The 20,967-nt window shown below is 43.3% G+C and overlaps 2 protein-coding genes across 3 annotated transcripts; both read left to right on the top strand.

Moving 5' to 3' along the window:
- Positions 1-150: 150 nt before the first annotated feature.
- On the top strand, positions 151-10,834 carry LOC113035330 (SLAIN motif-containing protein-like). 2 transcript variants are annotated; one of them, XM_026190854.1, is made up of 9 exons: positions 151-500; positions 859-1,521; positions 4,248-4,384; positions 5,989-6,108; positions 7,313-7,453; positions 7,593-7,919; positions 8,125-8,268; positions 9,230-9,527; positions 9,794-10,834. In XM_026190854.1, the coding sequence occupies exons 2-9, from the start codon at positions 863-865 to the stop codon at positions 9,846-9,848; spliced, it is 1,881 nt and encodes a 626-aa protein (XP_026046639.1). In that variant the 5' UTR covers positions 151-500; positions 859-862; the 3' UTR covers positions 9,849-10,834. The 2 variants fall into 2 exon arrangements, with proteins under 2 accessions (XP_026046639.1, XP_026046632.1); XM_026190847.1 differs by having other exon boundaries at positions 854-1,521.
- A 322-nt stretch (positions 10,835-11,156) lies between these two features.
- znf711 (zinc finger protein 711) lies at positions 11,157-20,686 on the top strand. Its single transcript, XM_026190833.1, has 8 exons — positions 11,157-11,432; positions 12,473-12,556; positions 12,651-12,751; positions 15,837-16,700; positions 16,796-16,942; positions 17,047-17,226; positions 17,521-17,655; positions 17,833-20,686. The coding sequence occupies exons 3-8, from the start codon at positions 12,673-12,675 to the stop codon at positions 19,011-19,013; spliced, it is 2,586 nt and encodes an 861-aa protein (XP_026046618.1). The 5' UTR covers positions 11,157-11,432; positions 12,473-12,556; positions 12,651-12,672; the 3' UTR covers positions 19,014-20,686.
- The last annotated feature ends 281 nt before the right edge of the window (positions 20,687-20,967 follow it).

Raw genomic sequence — 20,967 nt, 5'->3', positions numbered from 1 at the left:
TGGTATAACGTGCTGTAAGGCACCCATAGACTGCATAACAGACGTTTAAGTACGGTTATTGAATGCAGCATTGTGTAAACAGTGACACCCAGTGGTTACAATATATAATAATATGAGGTTGTTGCAGTACCATGTCCTCCCTCGGGGAGGCGCTTAAAACAACAGGAAAACCAGTAGAGGGAGGAGCGACCGCTGCTGCAGGTCTCCTCACTGAGCTAACTAAAGTCCACAATCAAGCTAGTTAGCGGGAGCGATGTGGTAAACGCTAGCGGTGATGCACTAGCAGTAAGAGACCATGGACTAGCTCGCCCCCGTAAGATAACTCCAGAGGGTTATTGCACCGTCTCGACAATCACTATAATCACGCAGTAGAGCGTTTCACCTGGATGTAATTAGCTTCTTCATTCATGCGCTCGTGCTGGTCCACGGGGGATTTTGAGCTGTGAGTGGCGGGCAAGCTCAGTCATCTGCTCGCAGGGGACAACACGGCTCAGTCACCGGTACGTTTGTTTTGTTGATAGCGTGCTAGCTGGCTAACAGTAACCAAAGGAGTTCAAATGTTAACGTTTGAAGAGATATAAGAGGTGCGACGGAGCCGCAGTTGCAAGGATGCACTCGTAGTGTATACATACATGTACACATAAATAAAGTGAGAAGCGACAGGGAACTAGCGTGCTTCCGAGTACTGAAAGCTTTGTGAAGTAGTCAGAGAACGCTAACATATGTGTTTGGGTCACTTTTACGCTATTGAACTGCTGTTGTGTTGCTCAGGAGCCACCAGGTCCTAGTTTAATGGCTGTAGTCATTTAGAGTTTTTATTGGCACAATGTTAACTGAATGTTTCTCCTATCAGAGCAGCAGTATGGTGGTCCCGGACAGTGCCAGCGTGGTGCCTCAGCCTGACAATGGTAGTCCGACTGGCCTCACGGAAAACTCCGAGCCGGGGTGCGAGGTGGCAGGAGAGGGAGGTCAAGACCTGGCAGGGGTGGAGCTGGAGGAGGTCCGAAAGCTGCAGGAGCTTGTGCGCAGGTTGGAGGTTCAGAATGAGACCCTGCGCAACAGGGGAAGCAAGACCGTCATCCACAGAGGAGCAAACAGTAACCTCACAGCTGCTGTCAACATCAACAAGAGGCTGGCTTGTGAAGAGGTGACAAACTCCCACCTCAGATTGGAGCACAGCAGCAGCCACCTGGACAGCAGGGACTTGATGCTGTCACCTCCTCAGGACAGCAGCAGTGGAGAGGAGATGTCCCCCTTGCCTGTGGCTAGCAGGCTGGAGGAAGAGGATGATGAGGAAGAGGAGGATCGGGGTCTGTGTGGCGGCTTCCTAAAGTTGACCAGCAGCAACGGAGCAGCACAGTCTCAGGGCCAGAGCCAGACGCCGGAGAGCCCGTCTCAGGAAAGTTATGAGTCAGAGACACTTGCAGAGAGCGACTCAGGGGTGGACCAAACTGCACTGGATGAAGTGGATGTCCTAGATTTGGATGATGAGTGTGCAGACATAGAGGACGAGGAGAGCTGGTACGTCTCATTATCGGCAATGCTTTCTCTGGGTGTGCTTTGATCCCACTTGTTTGGGTACAGCCGGCATCTATTTGTGGCTTTAACTGTGTGGCTAAACATGTGCAGCAGAGATGGGGATAAAAAGTGATGTTCGTACAGCAGCAGCTGCGAAGAGTTACCTCCAGGGGAAGCTGAGCTCTGAAGTCACATTTAAAGTTTCAGTCTATAGGTAGAGGAGCCCCTTTAGCCACATGAGTCATTTGTGCCTTTTCATTTTAACCTCTGAATTCTTCAGTGTGATACTCCCCCACAGGGCAGTGACTGTGTAGCATGAGGCTGTTTGGGTTTAAAATTAGACTCTATTCTGAGTTGATGCAGAAACTGTGGTTATTTCTTATCCCACACAAACAAAGTGGGATAAGAAGTCGACACCTACTCTGATTATCTTTTTGTAAGCAGGAGAGAAAGTATACAGATTCTTAGCATTTCGACAAGGCATAAAATATTCAAGCGCAATTAGGAGAAAGTAAAAGAAAGCAGAGTCAGTGGGGAGTTGTTTCTTCTGTCTCAGATTTAACCTTGAGTCCTCAGACTCGAGTGACATGTCTGCTACCTGTTTGACAGCTTAGTCAAACACAAAGGATGTTCTTTTTTTAGTTCTAGCTGTCTGACTCAAGCATAAATAAAAAGGGTCTTGTATCAGGTGAAAGACTATCCTGTTTATTAAAAAAGAGACCACTAATTTGACTTAACCCAGTCAGAATAAAAAGGATATATCTGGATGTAATTAATATTCAGCCTTTTTAAAGCCTGATCTGTTTTGAACCAGTGTGACCTTTACTTGTTTTGTTTAATTGGCTGATAGCAATTACCTAAAAATAACATTAATATGGGGCTATGCAGGAGATCAGTCTAGACATGAGTGTTCATTCTGTCTCACAGTATTGTCCTAAACAGGTAGCATATTGTGTTCACTTTAGCAACTGAGGATCTGGGGATTTAACAGCCAGACCACTCATGACTTATTTTCAGTTTTACATAATTAGCCATACCATATGTGCTTTGTGGGGTTATCATAGCCAAAACATTAAGTAATCCTAAACAGCAGCATAATCTGATCTGCTCCGGGCTGAGTGGGTCCGCGTGGCTGAACTACTTTGGTTGGGATTGCACAGCATGTGATTTGAGCCCCCCCCCCCTTCCACCCTGTGTAATCACACCAGAACAGGGGGCCAAAACAGAAGGCAGCTACTGCAGTACTTTTATATTTATTGTTTTGAACCATTACTTTGTGAAAAGATTAGTAAAAGAAAACCATATTCTTGGGACAACATTTGAACTCACCAAGTTGGGTAATTTCTTTCTGGCATGTTTGTTTACTTGTTTTAAAAAAAACTAGTTCAGACTCATAAAACTCAGGGGCCTTGGCTTCAGTGCTCCTAACTTGCACTTGTCACGCTAACACAGTGGAGCAGTGACAAAGGCTGTTGCTGCTCTCGACTGTGAAAGCATAAATATGACACAGCTGAATATGTTTTGTTATAATATCACTTTGGGGTTTATTTACAGTTATTACAGGATTGGTTTAAAAGTGTAAGAGACTCCTCAGTGCCAACATTGTGTTACGGCAGCTGTTGGCAGTGTCCTGCATAAATGGCAATAGCAACACTGTGAGCAAAACCGCACTGTGAATGGATCAAAAGCAAACAACATTGTTCTGCATCAAACAGCGGGTTTGTGCTTCTACTAAGAACCACCCTCCCCTCCTCTCCCTGCGCAGAGAAGCCGTGCTCTCTGTGCAGGACGTGTGACCTGAATATTGCTTCCTGCATTGTCGCTCATTCCAGTGGGGAAATGGGGTCCTTTTGTGTTTGCCCAAATGGGAAGATGATTTGTAGCTGATTGGTCCAGAACCAGTCAGTTTGGGCCCTTTTGTGTATCCGACTCAAAGCATCAGCCCATGTGATCAGCCACTTCAAAGCTTGTGGTGACTAAATGGCTGTTTGCTCTCACTAAGGCAACGTTGGACACATTGCGGAGGAAGCGTCTGACACTGCAGCTGCATAAAACTCATTTTTGGCTGACACTTTTGTCCTCAGTGGATATTTCTCATGTGTTTTTCATGCTGTAGAATGTAGCTCAAAATGATAGCGGGACTAAAAGCCACAAAACCGTTCCATCCACATCTGTGCTCAGCTGCTAATCTGAGTTTGACTCCGTGTTTTAGGCGTCTTTGGATGTGAATTTTGCATTTAACCAAAAGGAAATGAGGCAAATGTAAATTCAAGGTTGGTTCCGGCTTAAGCTGTGATAAAGATGTTCACAAGTACCTGCTTAAGATGATTTCCCACTCACTGTTTGCTTTGATTACATCATTGAAGTCAAACACAGTAACAGCCTGGTTGTTTGATGTGGGATCTTTGCTGCAGGATACTGTCCTTCTGTTGGGGAAAACACTGGGTGGCTGGGCGTTAGCATATCATGTGCAATCTGAGGAGAAAAAAACCATTCTGTTTTACATGGCTTTCACATCCACTCTTACCTTGCATAGCTCACACAGCAGCAGTTCACACTAATCTCCAGCTTGCTCCTATTTAAATGTTCTGCTTCTCAAATCCTGGCAAATACTGCAGCATGAAAGCATGATCAATATGAGAAGGATTAGACTGACTTCTTTATTCTCACTACTCTTCATTTCCCACATTTAGTGATATGTTTTTCTCTTGTGTGCTGCTTCTCTACAGGTTATATGTGTCTCCTAAAAAGCAGGTAGCAGATCCAGGGCCAGACTCTCCACTGAAGTGGTGTCGGCAGGTCCTTGACCATCGCAGCCCCGAGACCGAGATGGCTTGCCGGACTCTGATCAGTCGCTTGGACCAGAGTATGCAATTAGGATAGTTTACTATAACTGAAGAAAGTCTACTTTGTTTTTTGTTTTGTTTTTTCTTAAGAGTGCTGCATGGATGATGCATTTTTGTAGGGCCGATCCGGAAGTTAGCTTCTCCCTTTTTCCATGGCTTAAAGTGTTGTGCAGAAAATAGAGCCTGTGGGAACGCAGTCACCAAAAGTAAAACACTAATGTTAGGCTATAAAAAACAACAACAACAACCACTTTACCATCACCAGTGCTGAACTGTGTTCAGTGGGATTACTTTTAATGTCTTCCACAATTTCTGTAGTCTTAGTTAGCCATTTGTGAGCAGGCATCTTGTTCTGGACAAATTAAGGCTTGAAAATTTAGGAGTGGGATATTTATTCACATATTTATGTTTAGAACAAAATGTGAAAATGTCTAAAGCCTCTGCTAACCACAGAAGGTCTTTCCTTATTCTGCAGCGCTCTATTCACCCTCAGGTGCCAATGCTTAGATTACCAATCTTTCACGCTGTTGAACACTTTAAGCAAAAGAGCTTTGCCTATTCAATAAAATTAGTATCTGATGGTCTTTGATTTGTATCCCTGCCGTATGGTTAGATTATGGTTCAGCAGCACGTAGGCAGCTTCGGCCTGCCAATCTACCTGCAGTTTGGTAGATGGGTGCTGTGTCAATAATATGTGGTACAACCGGTCCGTGGGCAATACTTGCTTATGCTGTTGTTAGTTCACCAGCCATCTATGGAGAAGAGCAAAGTTTTAACATGCAGACAGCTGAAGTGAAAGAGTTTCACTGCAGTCACTGTCTGTACTTTTCTTACTCTTTTCTCCACACTTCTCCCATTCCTGGTGAACTTCACTATCATGTTCTGGCTCACTTGTTAACCAATTGACGTTTGACCGTCATCCACGTCGAGCAATGTGCATTTGGGGTTTTGGTAGACTACACGAGAACAGTGTGTAGGCAAATACCAAAGCAGACGGACACAACTGTGAACGGTGGTAGAATAAATTAAGCATTAGAAATTCTAGGCCTAAACCAAGGTTCAGCCACGTCATTCAGCACATTTAGCACCCCAGCTTTACTTACTGCTTACCCCTGCTGTGCACAGGGCTGTATAACAAAGCCTAAACACTTGCCGTGAATCTTACTACGCCTTTCAGTGTGGATAGAAGTTTGCATCTGATCCGAAACACCCCATTCATTATTAAACCTGCGAGCAGCTCCCTCATCTTACATGCTGCAAAACCTGAACAGCAAAGCTATTCACACCAAGGCTGAATGACTACGTGAAGTCATGGGTGGGATTGGATTACCTTCCTCCCGGAACAGCTCGTGTTTTTAAATGCCAGCACCAGGCCACGTATCCACCTGGATCATTCAAGCTTCAGAACAAGTCATTTAGCATGCGAGGTGCATGAATCAAGTTTTTAAGAAAAAACAAACAAACAAACAAAACAAGAATTTAATTGAGAAATTTTAACTATTGTGAGAGCTTTTTCTGAGGACATTTTACAAGTAACTTGATAGTGTCACATTGTGTATACAATAAGTACTGGTGTATTTTCCTTCCTGAGAACATGTGATATCTCCTGTCCTGTCACCCGCAGCATCTCGATGGAGGAACATGTACAGCAGTCCATCAGAGGCGGGCTCGGCGGGCTCAGGCCTGATCTCTCCTGGGTACCACAAATCAACTAACAAATCCCTACTAACCTGTGGCAGTTCAGGTATGGCATGACATTAACACACAGCGCTTCTCATTTTCCCTACAACACAACAGTGAGAATAACATCAGTTACTGTAAGGATGTGGGTCTCACAGTGGTCTGACTGGTTAATTTTAAGGACTGCTTTAGCATTTTTGCATGTTTGAGCTATTTTACATATACTTTACATTGCTGCAAACCATTCTTCAAAGGTTTCTGTAAATGTTTATTTCATTTAATAACTGTTATGGATAAAATTTGCAAATACGGTCAGAAACAGTCGATGGGCATTTGTCCACACATTTGTGTGCAGCAGTCACTTTGGTTATTTAATGGTATTAATTCCTTATCTTAAGTATATTAACTTCTCTTATTAAATTAAATCAAGTTGATCTGAGCCTCAAATAAGCTAAAACTAAGGTGTGCCCTGCAGATAACACTGGTGTCCTTTGGAATATGGTTAGTAATTATGTAAAGTGTATGTTGTTTGTGCTCCCGGATGGGGCACACACACACACACAGACACACAATGACAGTGTTAACATATGTAATATGTATGGTATGCATAATTTTGTTCCTTGAACATGTGATTGCAGTTGTAATAGTTGCTTTGCACAGCATTTCTCACAGTTTTTTCAGCCCAGCAATGTCAGTGTTGCTGTGGAAACTCCTTTAATAACAAATCTTTGCGTGAACTTGAAAGTGCTTGGAGTATGTGTGGTGATTCTATCTAATGCCAGACTTTTTACATAACCAAATGCTGCTGGGTGATGTCGCCTCGCATTCATCAGGCATGTGTCAGGCTGAACTTTGGCTACAGCTTCCCAGGGCATCATCAGCAGACTGGGCTTTATAGACCAGTGCTGTAGAACAGGCTGTGGGGAGACAAACTAATGTCAGACTGTTAATTCTAAAATTGTGGGCCCACTTAGATAAATTGCATATTTACTTTGTGATCTTGATGAAAGGTAGTACTGCATGCATTAGCCTGGGTCTGTTGAGTTATACCTCACAAAGCTCCATTTTTATCAGCCTGATTTTATGCTGATCAGCTAATGTCATGTTTAAAGTTGCCACTATCAGTATGCATAAGAATTTAAATATTGTGCTGTATTAATGAGTCATAAGGAAGTAGTAGGTTTTGGCTGTGGTCAGTATTCTGTCTATATTCTGTCTATATCGGTGTAATTCAGCTTACTCTAACAGGTATTCTGCTTTGTTTAAAGGCGCCACAAGCATGCCCTCAGCCCTGAGTTCCCAGTCCTCCATAGACAGCGAGCTCAGCACATCAGATGACTCCATCTCAATGGGATACAAGCTGCAGGATCTCACAGACGTCCAGATCATGGCTCGTTTACAGGAAGAGAGTGAGTGTAGAAAGGTTATAGCATTTTGAGTGGCATCAGCTGATTATTTGCATTTATAGACGTCAGAGTCTCATCTGCAAAACTGAGTTTTGCTTGACTTTTAAGTTGTTTCATTTTGACCTGGTATTTCCGGCTCCAGGTCTGAGGCAGGATTGTGCTTCTAGCTCAGCATCTGCATCGCGCCGCAGCTCCACAGCGTCTCTGCAGTCCTTGCGCCGGGGCGGTACGTACAGCGACCAGGAGTTTGACACTTACAGCCTGGAAGATGAAGAGGATGACTTCTCCATGCCCCAGCGACAGCATCGTTTCACCCCTTCGCCATTAGGCTCACCACGGTGCCTCTCTCCCTCGACTTCTAACCACGGTCAGGAATACAGCAGCCATCTCAGGGCCCCACGCACAAAAGGACCCAGGCGGTCTCTCCAGGGCCCCAGTGCAGAGCTGCTTAAATTTGCAAAGAGTGAGGGTAGGCTATAACCAGTGATACTTAAGCAGTTTTACTCTAGATAAGGGACAGCCATGGAGTGGCAATATACATTTGTTGTGTGTGTGTGTGTGTGTGTGTGTGTGTGTGTGTGTGTGTGTGTGTGTGTGTGTGTGTGTGTGTGTGTGTGTGTGTGTGTGTGTGTGTGTGTGTGTGTGTGTGTGTGTGTGTGTGTGTGTGTTTCCAGAGGAGTTGAGGCACAGCATGCCTAATCTGGCTCCCCGCACCAGCCTACGTTCCCTGGAGGCAGTCAGAACCAGCCGCAGCATGGAGGCTAACCTCCAGAGCTCTGGCAACCGCATGTCTCCCCTGACTCACTCCCCCTCCACAGGTAACCCCTCCTCACCTGGTCCCCACCACTCCTTAACATACTTTGTCCTACATTTCCCTAGAGATAACTCTTTGTGGTGTCACTTTAATCCTACAATTTAACCTGATCTTCACCTCTGCATGATCACAGGAAGAGTTTGACCAATATATATGTCTTTGAAGATCATGAGCAATGTTGCAGCACAGGGCCTGTTTTTATTTAGGAATTCATATATTCTATTATTTATCAGTCTAACTCTGACAGTACCATGCAAGCCATCATCTATAGGTTTTCACTGGATGCTTGGTACTTTTTTAGTACCTACTTGGCTGGGGTTCCAAGCGATCTACGAGGTCACATCCAAATGTGACCTCAGCAGATTGCACGTCACTGATTGGCTAATCAGCGGCATCACTTAATGAGTCATGGGAGGGTCTACATCATAAAAAGGAAACTTTTCATGAAGTTTCCTTTTCAAAACCCGTCAATGAGGAAAATCGCTACAAAGAAACGACACTGCGGTCCATGAGTCTGACGAAAAGCCACAGACTAAGCAGCAGGTATAGCATCGCCTCGAGGTGCTACTTTGTTGTAGAGCTCGTGTCGCATACAAGTGATGTCACGGGATGTTTGCCCGTGTTGCTATAACGACCCCATGCACATTAGGTGGTACTCAATTGTAATGGAATACGGTTTGCGTCAAGCCGATCCGAGCAGGTACTAATGGAAAAAGGGTATACACTATTGGTCACAGCTACTTGCAGTTCCACAATTCTTTCCTCACCCTCTTCCCTGACATCCCCAGGTAACTTCCTTTCCATTCACCTGCTACATGACTGCACCACTACTCTGATAATTCAGTACTGTTTCCCTAAGCTTGTCTACAACTCCCGTGTACAACAAATGGCCTTACAGTAGCTTTTATTTACTGAAATTGTCTTAACGAAGTCATCTGGATTGAGATTTTGTTCTGTCACTCAAGGTATGGTTTGCAGTCGGCTGCGAAGCAGTGGCCAGTCTCCTCTCTCCCTGCGGACTCCAGTTAAAGCCGTCACTCCCGTGGGCTCTTTGGCAGGTGGTCGTCAGACTTCCAGAGGCCTACCTGTAGTCCAAGGACAACAGGCAGGAGGGAGCCGCAGGGTCCAGTCGCCAGGTTCTGCTAATGGAGGAAGCTACGTACCCGGCAGGGCTTCGGTTGGAACCGGGAGGCCCGGGGTAGGACGAGGTCAGGCTGCGTCTTCAGCCTCCACTAGAAGTAAACTTTCACAGCCTCAGAGGAGGTGAGTGCTCCAAAAAACACTCTTAAAAGAGCTCTGTGTAATTTCAGGAAATCCCTCAGCTGCAAAGTGAACTGCAGTTAGTGTTCTACTACTCGTGGTTGCACACAGCTCATGCTTTCAGTCTGTGTGCAAACTAAGCACTAAAAACAGTGCGGTGTAGTAGTGCACATTTAAGGAATGGTGAGATGATGATGAGTATTTCCCATTATGCTATAGATACTTGGTTTCTTCTGTGAATTGAGACTAAGCTCCTCTTTTATTGACAGGTCTTTGGGCATGGCCAAAATCTCAGATGAGTCCTGGAAAGATGGCTGCTACTGAGGTCTCTTGGCAATGAAGGATGTTCACTGCTGCAAACATCACCCCGACTTCTCCCCGTTACCTCTAAATACAAAGAAAAACAGTCACTGTGTTCACAAATGTGTCATACAACCTCTGCCCCCCCCCCCCCCCCCACCTTATTTCAGACTGGAGCGCTGGGCTGCACTGGATTTGTAGTTAATCTCTTTCCCTCGCATGAAACACTGTCAACCCACACAAAGAGAGGATGTGTAGGCAGACAAGAAGACATGTGCACACTCGACTTGTTAATACGGACCAAATCTGAGCTTCCAGAAGATATGCTTGTGTCAACTTTACTTATTTTTCTATGGTATTTGTGAGAAACTGCTGGAATATTAAGGGGTGTATTACTGTTCTGTTGATGTAATTGATATGAAGACAGTTTAAATGAAGATTTTTGCCAGTCTGTTCATTATCTGTGACTTACTCTAGATGAAGGTGCTGAGTATTGCATGCTTGGTTTTGTTTTTTTCCCTGAGCCCAAATGCCTTCTCTTCATTCTATACCTGCAATATGAGAAAACTTTCATGTCTCCCTACAATTATCTTTGGATTTCTGAATGTTTGAGTGGTTCATAGTGAAAATTACTTTAGATTTGTGTTGTATTTGTGTTTTGCTGTTTGCTTACACGGCAACACAACTTCTACAAACCACACTGCCCTTACGAATTATCATAAAGAAGGAAAAAAAACATGGGTTGTGCCAAGGTGCATTAGAGCTGTAATTCCTTAATTCCAAAAGTAATTTTAGGTTGGTAAAGGTACTGTTAAAGAGTTTTCAAAGCATTTTTACTGCATATCTACATTTCAATTTTAGTGTCTGTTGTTGGGAAACCCACTAATAACAAATGTTTATGCACAAAAGGCCTCCTGCCTTAGTCAGCTATGCACCCTCATGAAGAGTGCCTCTGAATAATTAGGAGCTGTTATGAAAACGATTAATAAAGTCTACCCTGAAACTCTAAATGCACTTCTGGTCATATTTAATCCATGTATGTTAAATCATGGTCTGTTCTGTATGAAAGGCTAATTAGTCGCACTATGCAGCACAAGCAATAGCAGCGGCAGTACCGTTACCATGTCCCGGATATTTCCTGGGTGCGTGACCAACCACTTCTCAAATGAGTGCTCAACTACTACCCACCCCTTGTGACAAAATGGCCTACAGGCCTCATCTTCGCAGGCAAAGTCTGAGCGCGCACACAGTACAAGCACATAAATGTTTATTTTATTTGTTACTGTGGTAATGTTTGAATTTCGCTCCTCTGAGCCCGCTTTAAACATGTCCCGATTAAGAGAATGACTGCGTTAATGTAACTCTGCTCTCTTATGCATGACGCAAATAGTAAGGGATCAGCGGTAAACGAGGCCACGCATTGTCTGCCCCCCGCCCTCCCTCTGCTTGTCAGGAAGCAAGCTGATTGGCCGAGGCCTAGCAAAGAGTGCCCGGGGATCCAAAACTGCAGGCCGCACTTAGCTTACCGTCAAAAATAAACCAAAAAAATAACAGACAAATCCGAGAAGGGGGAGAAACGCCGATAGAGTCAGAAGACAACGTTATCAGGTAAAATTATTCTGAGTCGATCAAAAACGAGTGTGGAATAAGACGCATGGGCCCAGTTGGACGTAGCGGGCCTCTTTCAGCCTTTTCGAAAAACAACATGGAAGATAATGCGGCACAAGCTGCACCACCTAGCTTAGCAGGCTAGCTAGCTGACCGGACGGCAGTCGTCGCACAAAACAGAGCGAATTGCAAAACTAGTGATCTCATTGGTCATCGTGGTTTGTTGTATGCGTTTGGGACTACATATGCATTATAACGTTATGTGTAACCGTTGCTTACATCGACGTATTGGACTGGTTATCGCGCTCCTTGAATTAGCCTTTATGCTAAAACAAAATGGCGCTTTGAGACTCAGCCCTAGCTTCCTTGCTAGTTAGCTCCGGTGGGTGGAGGGCGGTAGCCATTGCATAACTGTGGTAGTTTCAGTGGCGGCCATAAACTCGGGAGCATATGTGATTTTTGTGTAGATACTTAACACTTCAGAAACGATTAGTGCAACGGAACTGCATTTGTTTTGTTTTTTTTTACCCCAAAAGGATAAATATGTGAAAACTAGCAGCCACAACACCGCTACAGACAGCTGTAAATACATTTGCTTCATTTTAAATCGTCATGTGACGACAGTGCATTTCCTCCCACGAAATTAAGCAGGAGTCCTTATCCAAAAGCTATCAGAACCGCTGCATGCGAGCTCGCCCGCCCTGCACACTGAGTCTTTTGTCTCTGCTGCGCTCCGGCCATCAAGCTCAACCAGCTCCAGGTGTATATAGCGATCTGTCCTCAGGTTGAAGCTGCATGTAGTACCCCTAATTGGCAGCAGAGGGAGGCAGTGGTCAACAACAACAACGACTGTCCACGGTTTAAAAATAAGTTTGTGTTCTGTATTTAAGGCTTACGGAGGTAGATTTTGCAATAGAGACTAGTGCTTTTCTTATGAACCCAACGCCAAATATTTGTGCATTTCTGCAAAAAATGAACAGCTGGTGTTCAGTTATAATCCCAAGCTCATGTGATAATTGTATTTTCTTTTACTTTGTCAGAATAATTCAGTATCTTGATGGAAGGAAGCACATCAGATATCCTGTTGGTTTTATTGTAAAGATTTTCTGTCGTCAAATGTGAAGGTATGTAATACTAACTGCATTTTTTTCCTTTCGGTTTTATTTTTAGCAGTGTATATGAAGTAAAGGTTAATGTAATCTGTGCTGCAATTTTCAGTCTGTTTTTACGGAGTGAAGACATGGATCAAGGAGGAGGGGTGTTAGAGCTGCACACTCAAGAGCTGAAGATGCCCCATGCTATGATCATGCAAGATTTTGGTAGGCAAATTAGCAAGAGAAATTAATACACGTGTTGTATTTGGCATTTAGCTGGAGCAGGGCGATATGACCAAAAATATTTTATCACAATATACATTTGGAAATTTGCGATAACGATATAATTGACACGAGACAAAATACTTTACAACTCCACAACTTTATTAGTGCAAAAAAAAAAAATCCCCATCAATGTATTTTCACTTAAACAAGCAGCTGTTTTTTATGTGCAAGTTATATAAAAATTTAACAGTGCAAATGCTAATTCCTCGCTGACAGTTTAACCCTTTAAGACCTACCATAGAACCAAGTCCGCCAGAGCTTATATTATATTTTTACATGCTGTGGAGCCATTTTTGGGAGCATTTCAAGTTGCTATACATCAATACAACCATTACAGCCCAGATTTTAATAATATGTATTGGTCAGAAGGTTCCTTTGTGAGTGCGCATGCGCCATTAGCGTGCTGCCTGCTGTAACCCCTAATTTCCCTCGGGATGAATAAAGTATTCTGATTCTGATTCTGATTAAGTGCATAGTAATTACATAAATTGCAAAAAAGTGCAATAAACTACAAAAAAATTGAAAATCGTTTTTGCTTTTTTAACATATATTTGTAGTTAGAGAAATTTAAGAGGCTTATCCCTCAAAACTGTAAATACAAAAAAGTTGCACAAAATAGTTTCCCACCACAGGAAATTTATTTTGAGTGTCTTCATAGTTTTATTTTTGAAATACACCAATTTTTATACACTGCAGGAAAAAAGAAAATAAACATTATACTGCAAATTTGCAAAAAAGCAGCATATGCATCAAAATAAACTATTTCCAGCAGTGCAATATGAGTCCTCAGCATCCCAGAAACGACACAGAAAGTCATAAAGTCAAAGATAACTTTTAAAAAGACCAGTACAGGCCCTGAGGCCCTCATGGTAAAAAAGACTACAGTTCCGCAAAAATGACGTCACTTCTGGTTTCGGGCAGGTAATGGCGGAAATGCAAAAGTTCGCGCTGACGTCTATTCCAACGTAGGAAGTGTTATGAACAGCTGATCGGATCGGCAAAGCGTGTTTCTGGAATATTATGTTTTTGTTCCTGCAAGCGCTTTTTATGCAGTTTTTGTGGAAGGAAACCGTGACCTAGGACAAGCTGATGGCATAAGATGTAAGTACAACTCCTCCGGTTTCATATGCAAAAAAATTTTTTGCGCTAGCTTACGTGGTTGCAGTGCTACTGGGATTTAAAAATAGTTATGCAAAACAGAGCGTGTCCGCTCCGATCGGCTCTAAAGGGTTAACCAAAAGGCATTTCCAGTGGAAATTGGCCGACATATCCTCAGCATAACCATGTATAATATCCACAAAACCTAAAAAGAGGTTATACGCACACAATATGGTAATATTATGTTGAAGCACTACATATCACTCCGCGAGGCTCCTGCCTACGATAGCCGTAATGCTCCAACAATCCATCAAGCGGTGCGGCTTCGTAGCTTAGCAAAGTCGTACTGAAACATTTGACAGATTTTCGAGCGCCGTGTACCACATAAAATCGTTTCGAGGTCAGTAAACACAACCAGAATTCATACATAAGGCACACGGGATTATAAGGGGCACTGTCGATTTTCAGAAAAATCAAAGGATTGATTTTAAGTGTGCGGTATTTTCCAAAAAACACGGTAATAACGACGGCCCGCTAGGATGCTCTACCAAAAATAGTGCTTTGTTGTGTATCTGACAGACGAAAGCTAAACCAGTTCCACACCACTGAAATTGCAGCATTTTTGCAAACCAATTCTGGTTCATCCGTTTCATTCAACGCTCCGGTTTCGCTCTTCTTATTCTCCGTCGCCGCCATGCTTTTTCCGCCATGTGCTTATGAAAACAAAGGCACTGCGCATTAGGGCTGGGCCATATCATACCGTTCACGGTAATACCGGTATAATTTTGGGCAACGATAGAAAAATGAAATATCGCGATAGAATATGAGTAAAACGCGCATGCGCAGTGCCTTTGTTTTTATACGCACACGTCGGAAAAAGCATGGCGGCGAAAGCAAATCGTTGAATGAAACGGATGAACCAGAATTTAGCTTTCATCCGTCAGGTACACAACAAAGCACTATTTTTGGTAGAGCATGCTAGCGGGCCGTCGTTATTACCGTGTTGTTTGGAAAATACCGCACACTTAAAATCAATCCTTTGATTTTTCTGAAAATCAACAGTGCCCCTTATAATCCCGTGTGTCTTATGTATGAATTCTGGTTGTGTTTGCTGACCTCGAAACGATTTTATGTGGTACACGGCGCTCAAAAATCTGTCAAATGTTTTAGTGCGACTTTGCTAAGCTACGAAGCCGCACCGCTTGATGGATTGTTGGAGCATTACAGCTACCGTAGTCAGAAGCCTGGCGGAGTGATATGTACTGTGCTTCAACATAATATTACCGTATTGTGTGTGTGTGTGTGTATAACCTCTTTTTAAGTTTTGTGGATATTATACGTGGTTATGCTGAGGATATGTCGGCCAATTTCCACTGGAAATGCCTTTTGGTTAAACTGTCAGCAAGGAATTTGCATTTGCACTGTTAAAATTTTATATAACTTTAATGCACATAAAACAGCTGCTTGTTTAAATGAAAATATATTGATGGGTTTTTTGCACTAATAAAGTTGTGGAGTTGTAAAGTATTTTGTCTAGTGTCAATTGTATCGTCAGTTATATCGTTATCGCAAATTTCCAAATGTATATCGTGATAAATATTTTTGGTCATATCGCCCTGCTCTACTGCGCATGCATGTTTTACCCATATTGTATCGCGATATTTCATTTTCTTATCGTTGCCCAACATTATACCGGTATTACCGTGAACATATGATGGCCCAGCCCTACATTTCGCTAATATTTAGAGACCAATTTCCCAAAAGGCGCAAGAAACCTGAGTGTCAAGCTAAATAAGGAAGTCAAAGTGACATCACATTGTCATTAGCAAATTTTAATCGTATACTAACAAAAAATGACACTCTTTCACAATTATTTGACTAATATCAAGCTTTAATTGTGATTTTTAAAAACTCTTTATATCATCAGTTGCAGGCATGGGGGGTCTGGCTCACATTGATGGGGAGCACATTGTGGTGTCGGTGCCAGAGGGTATGCTGCTTTCTGATGTCATGACAGACGAGGGCATCCTCCTGGAGCACGGACTTGAGGTGGAAGGTCTGGAGACTCAAGTTGTTCAAGGCCTGGAGACGGAGGTAGTGGAGAGCTTACATGCAGATGTAGAAGGCTTGGAGGCAGAAGTTGTTGAAGGGCTACAGACACAGGTGGTAGAGTTAGAGGCTCAGGTTGTTGAGGGCCTAGAGGGAGAAGTGGAAGTGGAGGGCCTAGAGGGAGAAGTGGAAGTGGAGGGCCTCGAGGCGCAAGTGGTGGAGAGCCTGGAAACTGAGGTTGATGTGGAGGGTCTGGAAGCTCATGTTGTTGAGGGCCTTGAAGAGGAAGTGGAGGTGGAGGGCCTAGAAGCTGAGGTTGTCGAAGGGCTGGAGGTGGATGTGGAAAGTCTGCAGTCTCAAGGTGTGGAGGCCCATGAAATCAGCACTGAAGACATGGTGCCTTCAGAACACAGTGTAATCATGCCTGAAAATATCCTGGGGACTGAAGTTGCAATAGAGGAAGCCCTGGACGCCCATCACCACCATGTTCTGACCTCAGACCTCATACAGGACGCAAACCACCATCATGACGACATGCCAGACCAGGTGTTTGTGGCAGAGCTGCTGTCTGAACACCAGGACAACACACTGGACCACCAGCTTGTGTCTGAAGGGTTGATGGTGACCGAGGCCAATGCCGAGACCATAATCCACGAACAGCTGCCAACTGAGGCTGTTCCCCTACAGACAGATGAGGATGATGATGCAAGGAGTAGCTCCGAGGATTACCTGATGATCTCCTGTAAGATATCTTGGCACATAACACGGCAAAGATTTTTTTATAAAGTTAAATTTTTTGCATAACCATTGGTATTTGTTTTTTTTTGTTTTTTAAAGTGGATGAAGTGGGAGAAAAGTTGGACATAGGGGACACTCCCCTTGAGATCAGCACTGAAGTAATGGAAGACAAGGACTCCAAAGAGGAGGATGGCTCTGAGGTCATAAAAGTCTACATCTTTAAAGCTGAAGCAGATGATGATTTGGGTAAATGATCTTCAGTACGGTACATCCAGCCATGTTTGTGTTAAAAGTCATATGGGTCATTGAGTTTTTGGTGTTTGTTTTTTTTTGTTTTGTTTTTTTTCAAGGTGGGACAGAGGTAATAACAGAGGATGATTACCAGAACGGCCATCCTGATTTGGAAGCAGCTTCATCGGGCAGACTGGGAGTTGGCCGTGACAAAATGGTCTACATGGCAGTCAAGAACCATCCAAAGGAAGAAGAGGATGATGAGGATGACAGCGATGATGATGAAGATGAAGACATTGGTATGCCCTTTATATGAAAGGGTTAGATGGGTAATTTTTCCTAAATTAGTAGTTTGAGATAAAACCATGTTCTATGACTGCTGAAATAGATTATTAAGAGGAAGATGCTATGCTGCAGCATTACTGTTTAAATGAGATGCTCAGCAAGATGATTTGGGGTCAGTATGTGTGGCAAATGTGTTTAAAAGACGACTTAGCAGTCAGAGTTTGTTTTGAAAAGTATCAAAGTAGAAATAAGGCAAGGTCATCCATTCTGTTGTTATTGGGGTGTTATGTGCTGCAATGCCTGTGCAGGTAATACAATTGATCAAGTGAAGAATGGAGCAGCTACACCATTTTTGCAAATCCGTGAGGGACTGGGTGCAAACCGTGCTCTCAAAACCAAATCGAAGAAGAAGAAGAAAGGCGAAACACGGCAGTGTCAGACTGGTAGGATCAGCATGTCATATTGATACTGATACATACCTTAAATTGATAATTTTTATCTGTGTTGTCACCAAGTCTGAATGTATATAATTTTATCATTCACATTCGAGGAAAACTTAGAATAATAATGGTTGATTGCAATGTTGCATACTCTCTCTTTTTTCAAACTTCTCTGTCCAGCTGTTATCATTGGACCAGATGGGATGCCTTTGACCGTCTACCCTTGCCACATCTGTGGAAAGAAGTTTCGCTCGCGGGGCTTCCTCAAATGCCATATGAAGAACCACCCGGACCATCTGCTCAAGAAGAAGTATCAGTGTACAGACTGCGACTTTACCACCAACAAGAAAATCAGCTTTCACAACCACTTAGAGAGTCATAAGCTCCTGAGCCACAACAATGAGCGATCTCCAGAGTATACAGAGTACGCGCGGCGCTACCATGAGTCTAGCCCACTGGGCTCAGACAAGCTCATTGTCAAGGATCGGGAGCCCAAACTGCATCACTGCAAGTACTGCGATTATGAAACAGCTGAACAGGGCCTGCTCAACCGTCACCTGCTGGCTGTGCACAGTAAGAACTTTGCACATGTGTGTGTTGAGTGCGCCAAAGGCTTCCGTCACCCATCGGAGCTGAAGAAACACATGCGCACCCACACAGGCGAGAAGCCCTACCACTGCCCGCACTGCGAGTTCCGCTGTGCAGACCAGTCCAACTTAAAGACTCATATCAAGAGCAAGCATGGCGCAGATCTGCCTTTCAAGTGCAGCCACTGTCCCCAGGCTTACGCTGATGCACGGGAACTGCAGCGCCACATAGAGATGGTGCAGGGCCACAAGACCCACCAGTGCCCGCACTGTGAGCACAAGAGCACCAACTCCAGTGACCTGAAGAGGCACATTATTTCAGTTCACACCAAGGACTTCCCCCATCAGTGTGACGTGTGCGAGAAAGGCTTTCACAGGCCCTCAGAGTTGAAGAAACACGCGGAAACACACAAAGGCAACAAAGTGCACCAGTGCCGGCATTGTAACTTCAATGCACCCGACACTTTCACCCTGAGTCGCCATATCCTATCCCTGCATACGAAGGACCTACCCTTTAAGTGCAAGCGCTGCCGGCGAGGCTTCCGGCAGCCCGCCGAGCTGAAGAAGCACATGAAAACGCACAGTGGTAGAAAGGTATATCAGTGCCAGTATTGTGAGTATAACAGTACGGACGCTTCTGGCTTCAAACGCCACGTCATCTCTATCCACACCAAGGACTACCCCCACCGCTGCGACTACTGCACCAAGGGCTTTAGGAGGCCTTCAGAGAAGAGCCAGCACATAGCCAGGCATCACAAAGACATGTTGATGTAATGTCATTGCACACAAACACACTCCTCTTTACCGAGTAAATCTGTGTCACACACACCCAGAGGTAATTTTAGTGTATTAACAAAGAAATAATGGATGCAGGCAGTTGATGAAGAAAACAACATTATAATTGCTGTTCTGTGTTCTGTGTCGTTTTGGGTCTAAACCTCCTGCCCCCAGGAGTAAATGCAAGAACACGTTTTAGGATGGGGGTTAAATCTGGAAAAAAAACAAAAAAAAAGACAGTGTGTACACTGAGCGGGACAGTTGTAAATTGTCTTCGGTGGCAGAAAAAAAATCACATATGAACATATATTCAGGGTTTCAAATGTCTATATTTTTATACCCACTCAGCTGAAATGCTGCAAGATGATGACTGTGTCTAGTAAAACAGAAAAGCGGTGTTTTGGGGACGTCATGCTAGTTCTCCAGACGATGTGGAACGACTACATGAGAAGTTTGCCTCCATAGTACCAACTAGTATCTTGACCTCATGAACCAGCTTTTACCCTGACATTTTTTTTGTTTTTTCTTTTCTAATGCTATCTGGTCTTTAATGAACAGAGCCATTCACAAGTTCAAAATGGGTTCGTCACTGATGTTGAGACATAATGCATCTTGAAAAATATGTTTCATTAAATTTAACCGTTAAACTCACATCATTTTGGATTTTCCTCTCAACCCTGAACTCTTGGAGCCCCATTAAACGAATCGTGTATAAAACAGTATAGACTATTTTCAGTTAAATACGTCTTACAAGTTGAATCAGAAATGCTACTCTCTGGTCAGCAGAGTCTAGCATGGAGCAGAAGGGTGGAGTTGGTATGTTAGAATATCCCTTTAGTGTACACATCTCTGACTGGTGTATTATTATTATAATTATATATGACATTGACAGATGGTTGGCTTCACATATAATAACCAGTGACTTGGTTACGTGTGAATGCCACTGTAAGTACGTGTGATGTTACCTATGACACAGATAACCATTTGATAGCAATCATGCCTTACATCCGTTAGTCTTTATCCTTTAAGCACTGATGCACACCGCTAATCAGAAAATAAGTGATTTTTAACTCTCAAACATGCTGTATCAATGCCATTCTCTCAGAGATTATGTGTTTGAGTCAGTAGAAAGCACTTTAATAATTTTGTTTTTGTATTTTAATGACATGTATGAGAGTTTATTATCTGGGGATATGTATAGATAAATAGATAGAAATATCCCAAGATATTAAACACGTACAGAGCTTTGTGAGTGGGTAAAGGTAAAGATTGTTTTTGAGTGTTATCTCTAATGAGCAGCGATCATTACTGCATCACAACTGAATTGTCATTGAAAGTGGTGGGTGAAATCGCTTATTGTTTTGTTCTATGGATAAGTGATTGGGTTTTGTGTTTTTGTTTGTGCTCACTAACAAGTTTCCCAGACACTAGCCCTACAATCCCAAATAGCCCGACCCAGTCCCAAGCACGGGATTATTTCCTTCAAGTCATTGCTCATCATATTGGCATTAGTCTTTAAAGTATGCACATATGCTGTCTCCATGAAATTAATTGTGGTATATATTAAAAAAAATCCCTGCATTTCGTGTACCTTAGTCTATATTTTCTTTCAGTCTGATTGTGGATAAACTACTGGTGGGGAAGAACCAAAATAAACAATTATCTTTTTACCCTTTTTGTCCTTTCTGTCTAAAAAGAAGGAAATGTTAAAAGCTAACAGGGAAATTTACACATAGCTACTGTATTACCAGTAAATCAGTTTGGCTTTTCCTTATTTTCCACGTCAGTGCTTCACCTAGTCTGCGTCTTGCATCCTCGTTTCTCATTAAGATTTTAATACTCAACTTACTGCCAGGAGTACATGAAGGATTGGCGTTATAACTCGCTATTTATCCAGTTTGCATCAGTCTATGTCTTTATAGGACCTAATGATTATCTGAGTTGTAGCTGT

Source organism: Astatotilapia calliptera, chromosome 2, assembly GCF_900246225.1.
Source record: "Astatotilapia calliptera chromosome 2, fAstCal1.2, whole genome shotgun sequence".
Taxonomy (NCBI): domain Eukaryota; kingdom Metazoa; phylum Chordata; class Actinopteri; order Cichliformes; family Cichlidae; genus Astatotilapia; species Astatotilapia calliptera.
The sequence above is the reverse complement of the archived record's forward strand: the minus strand, read 5'-3'. Positions and strand labels throughout refer to the sequence as shown.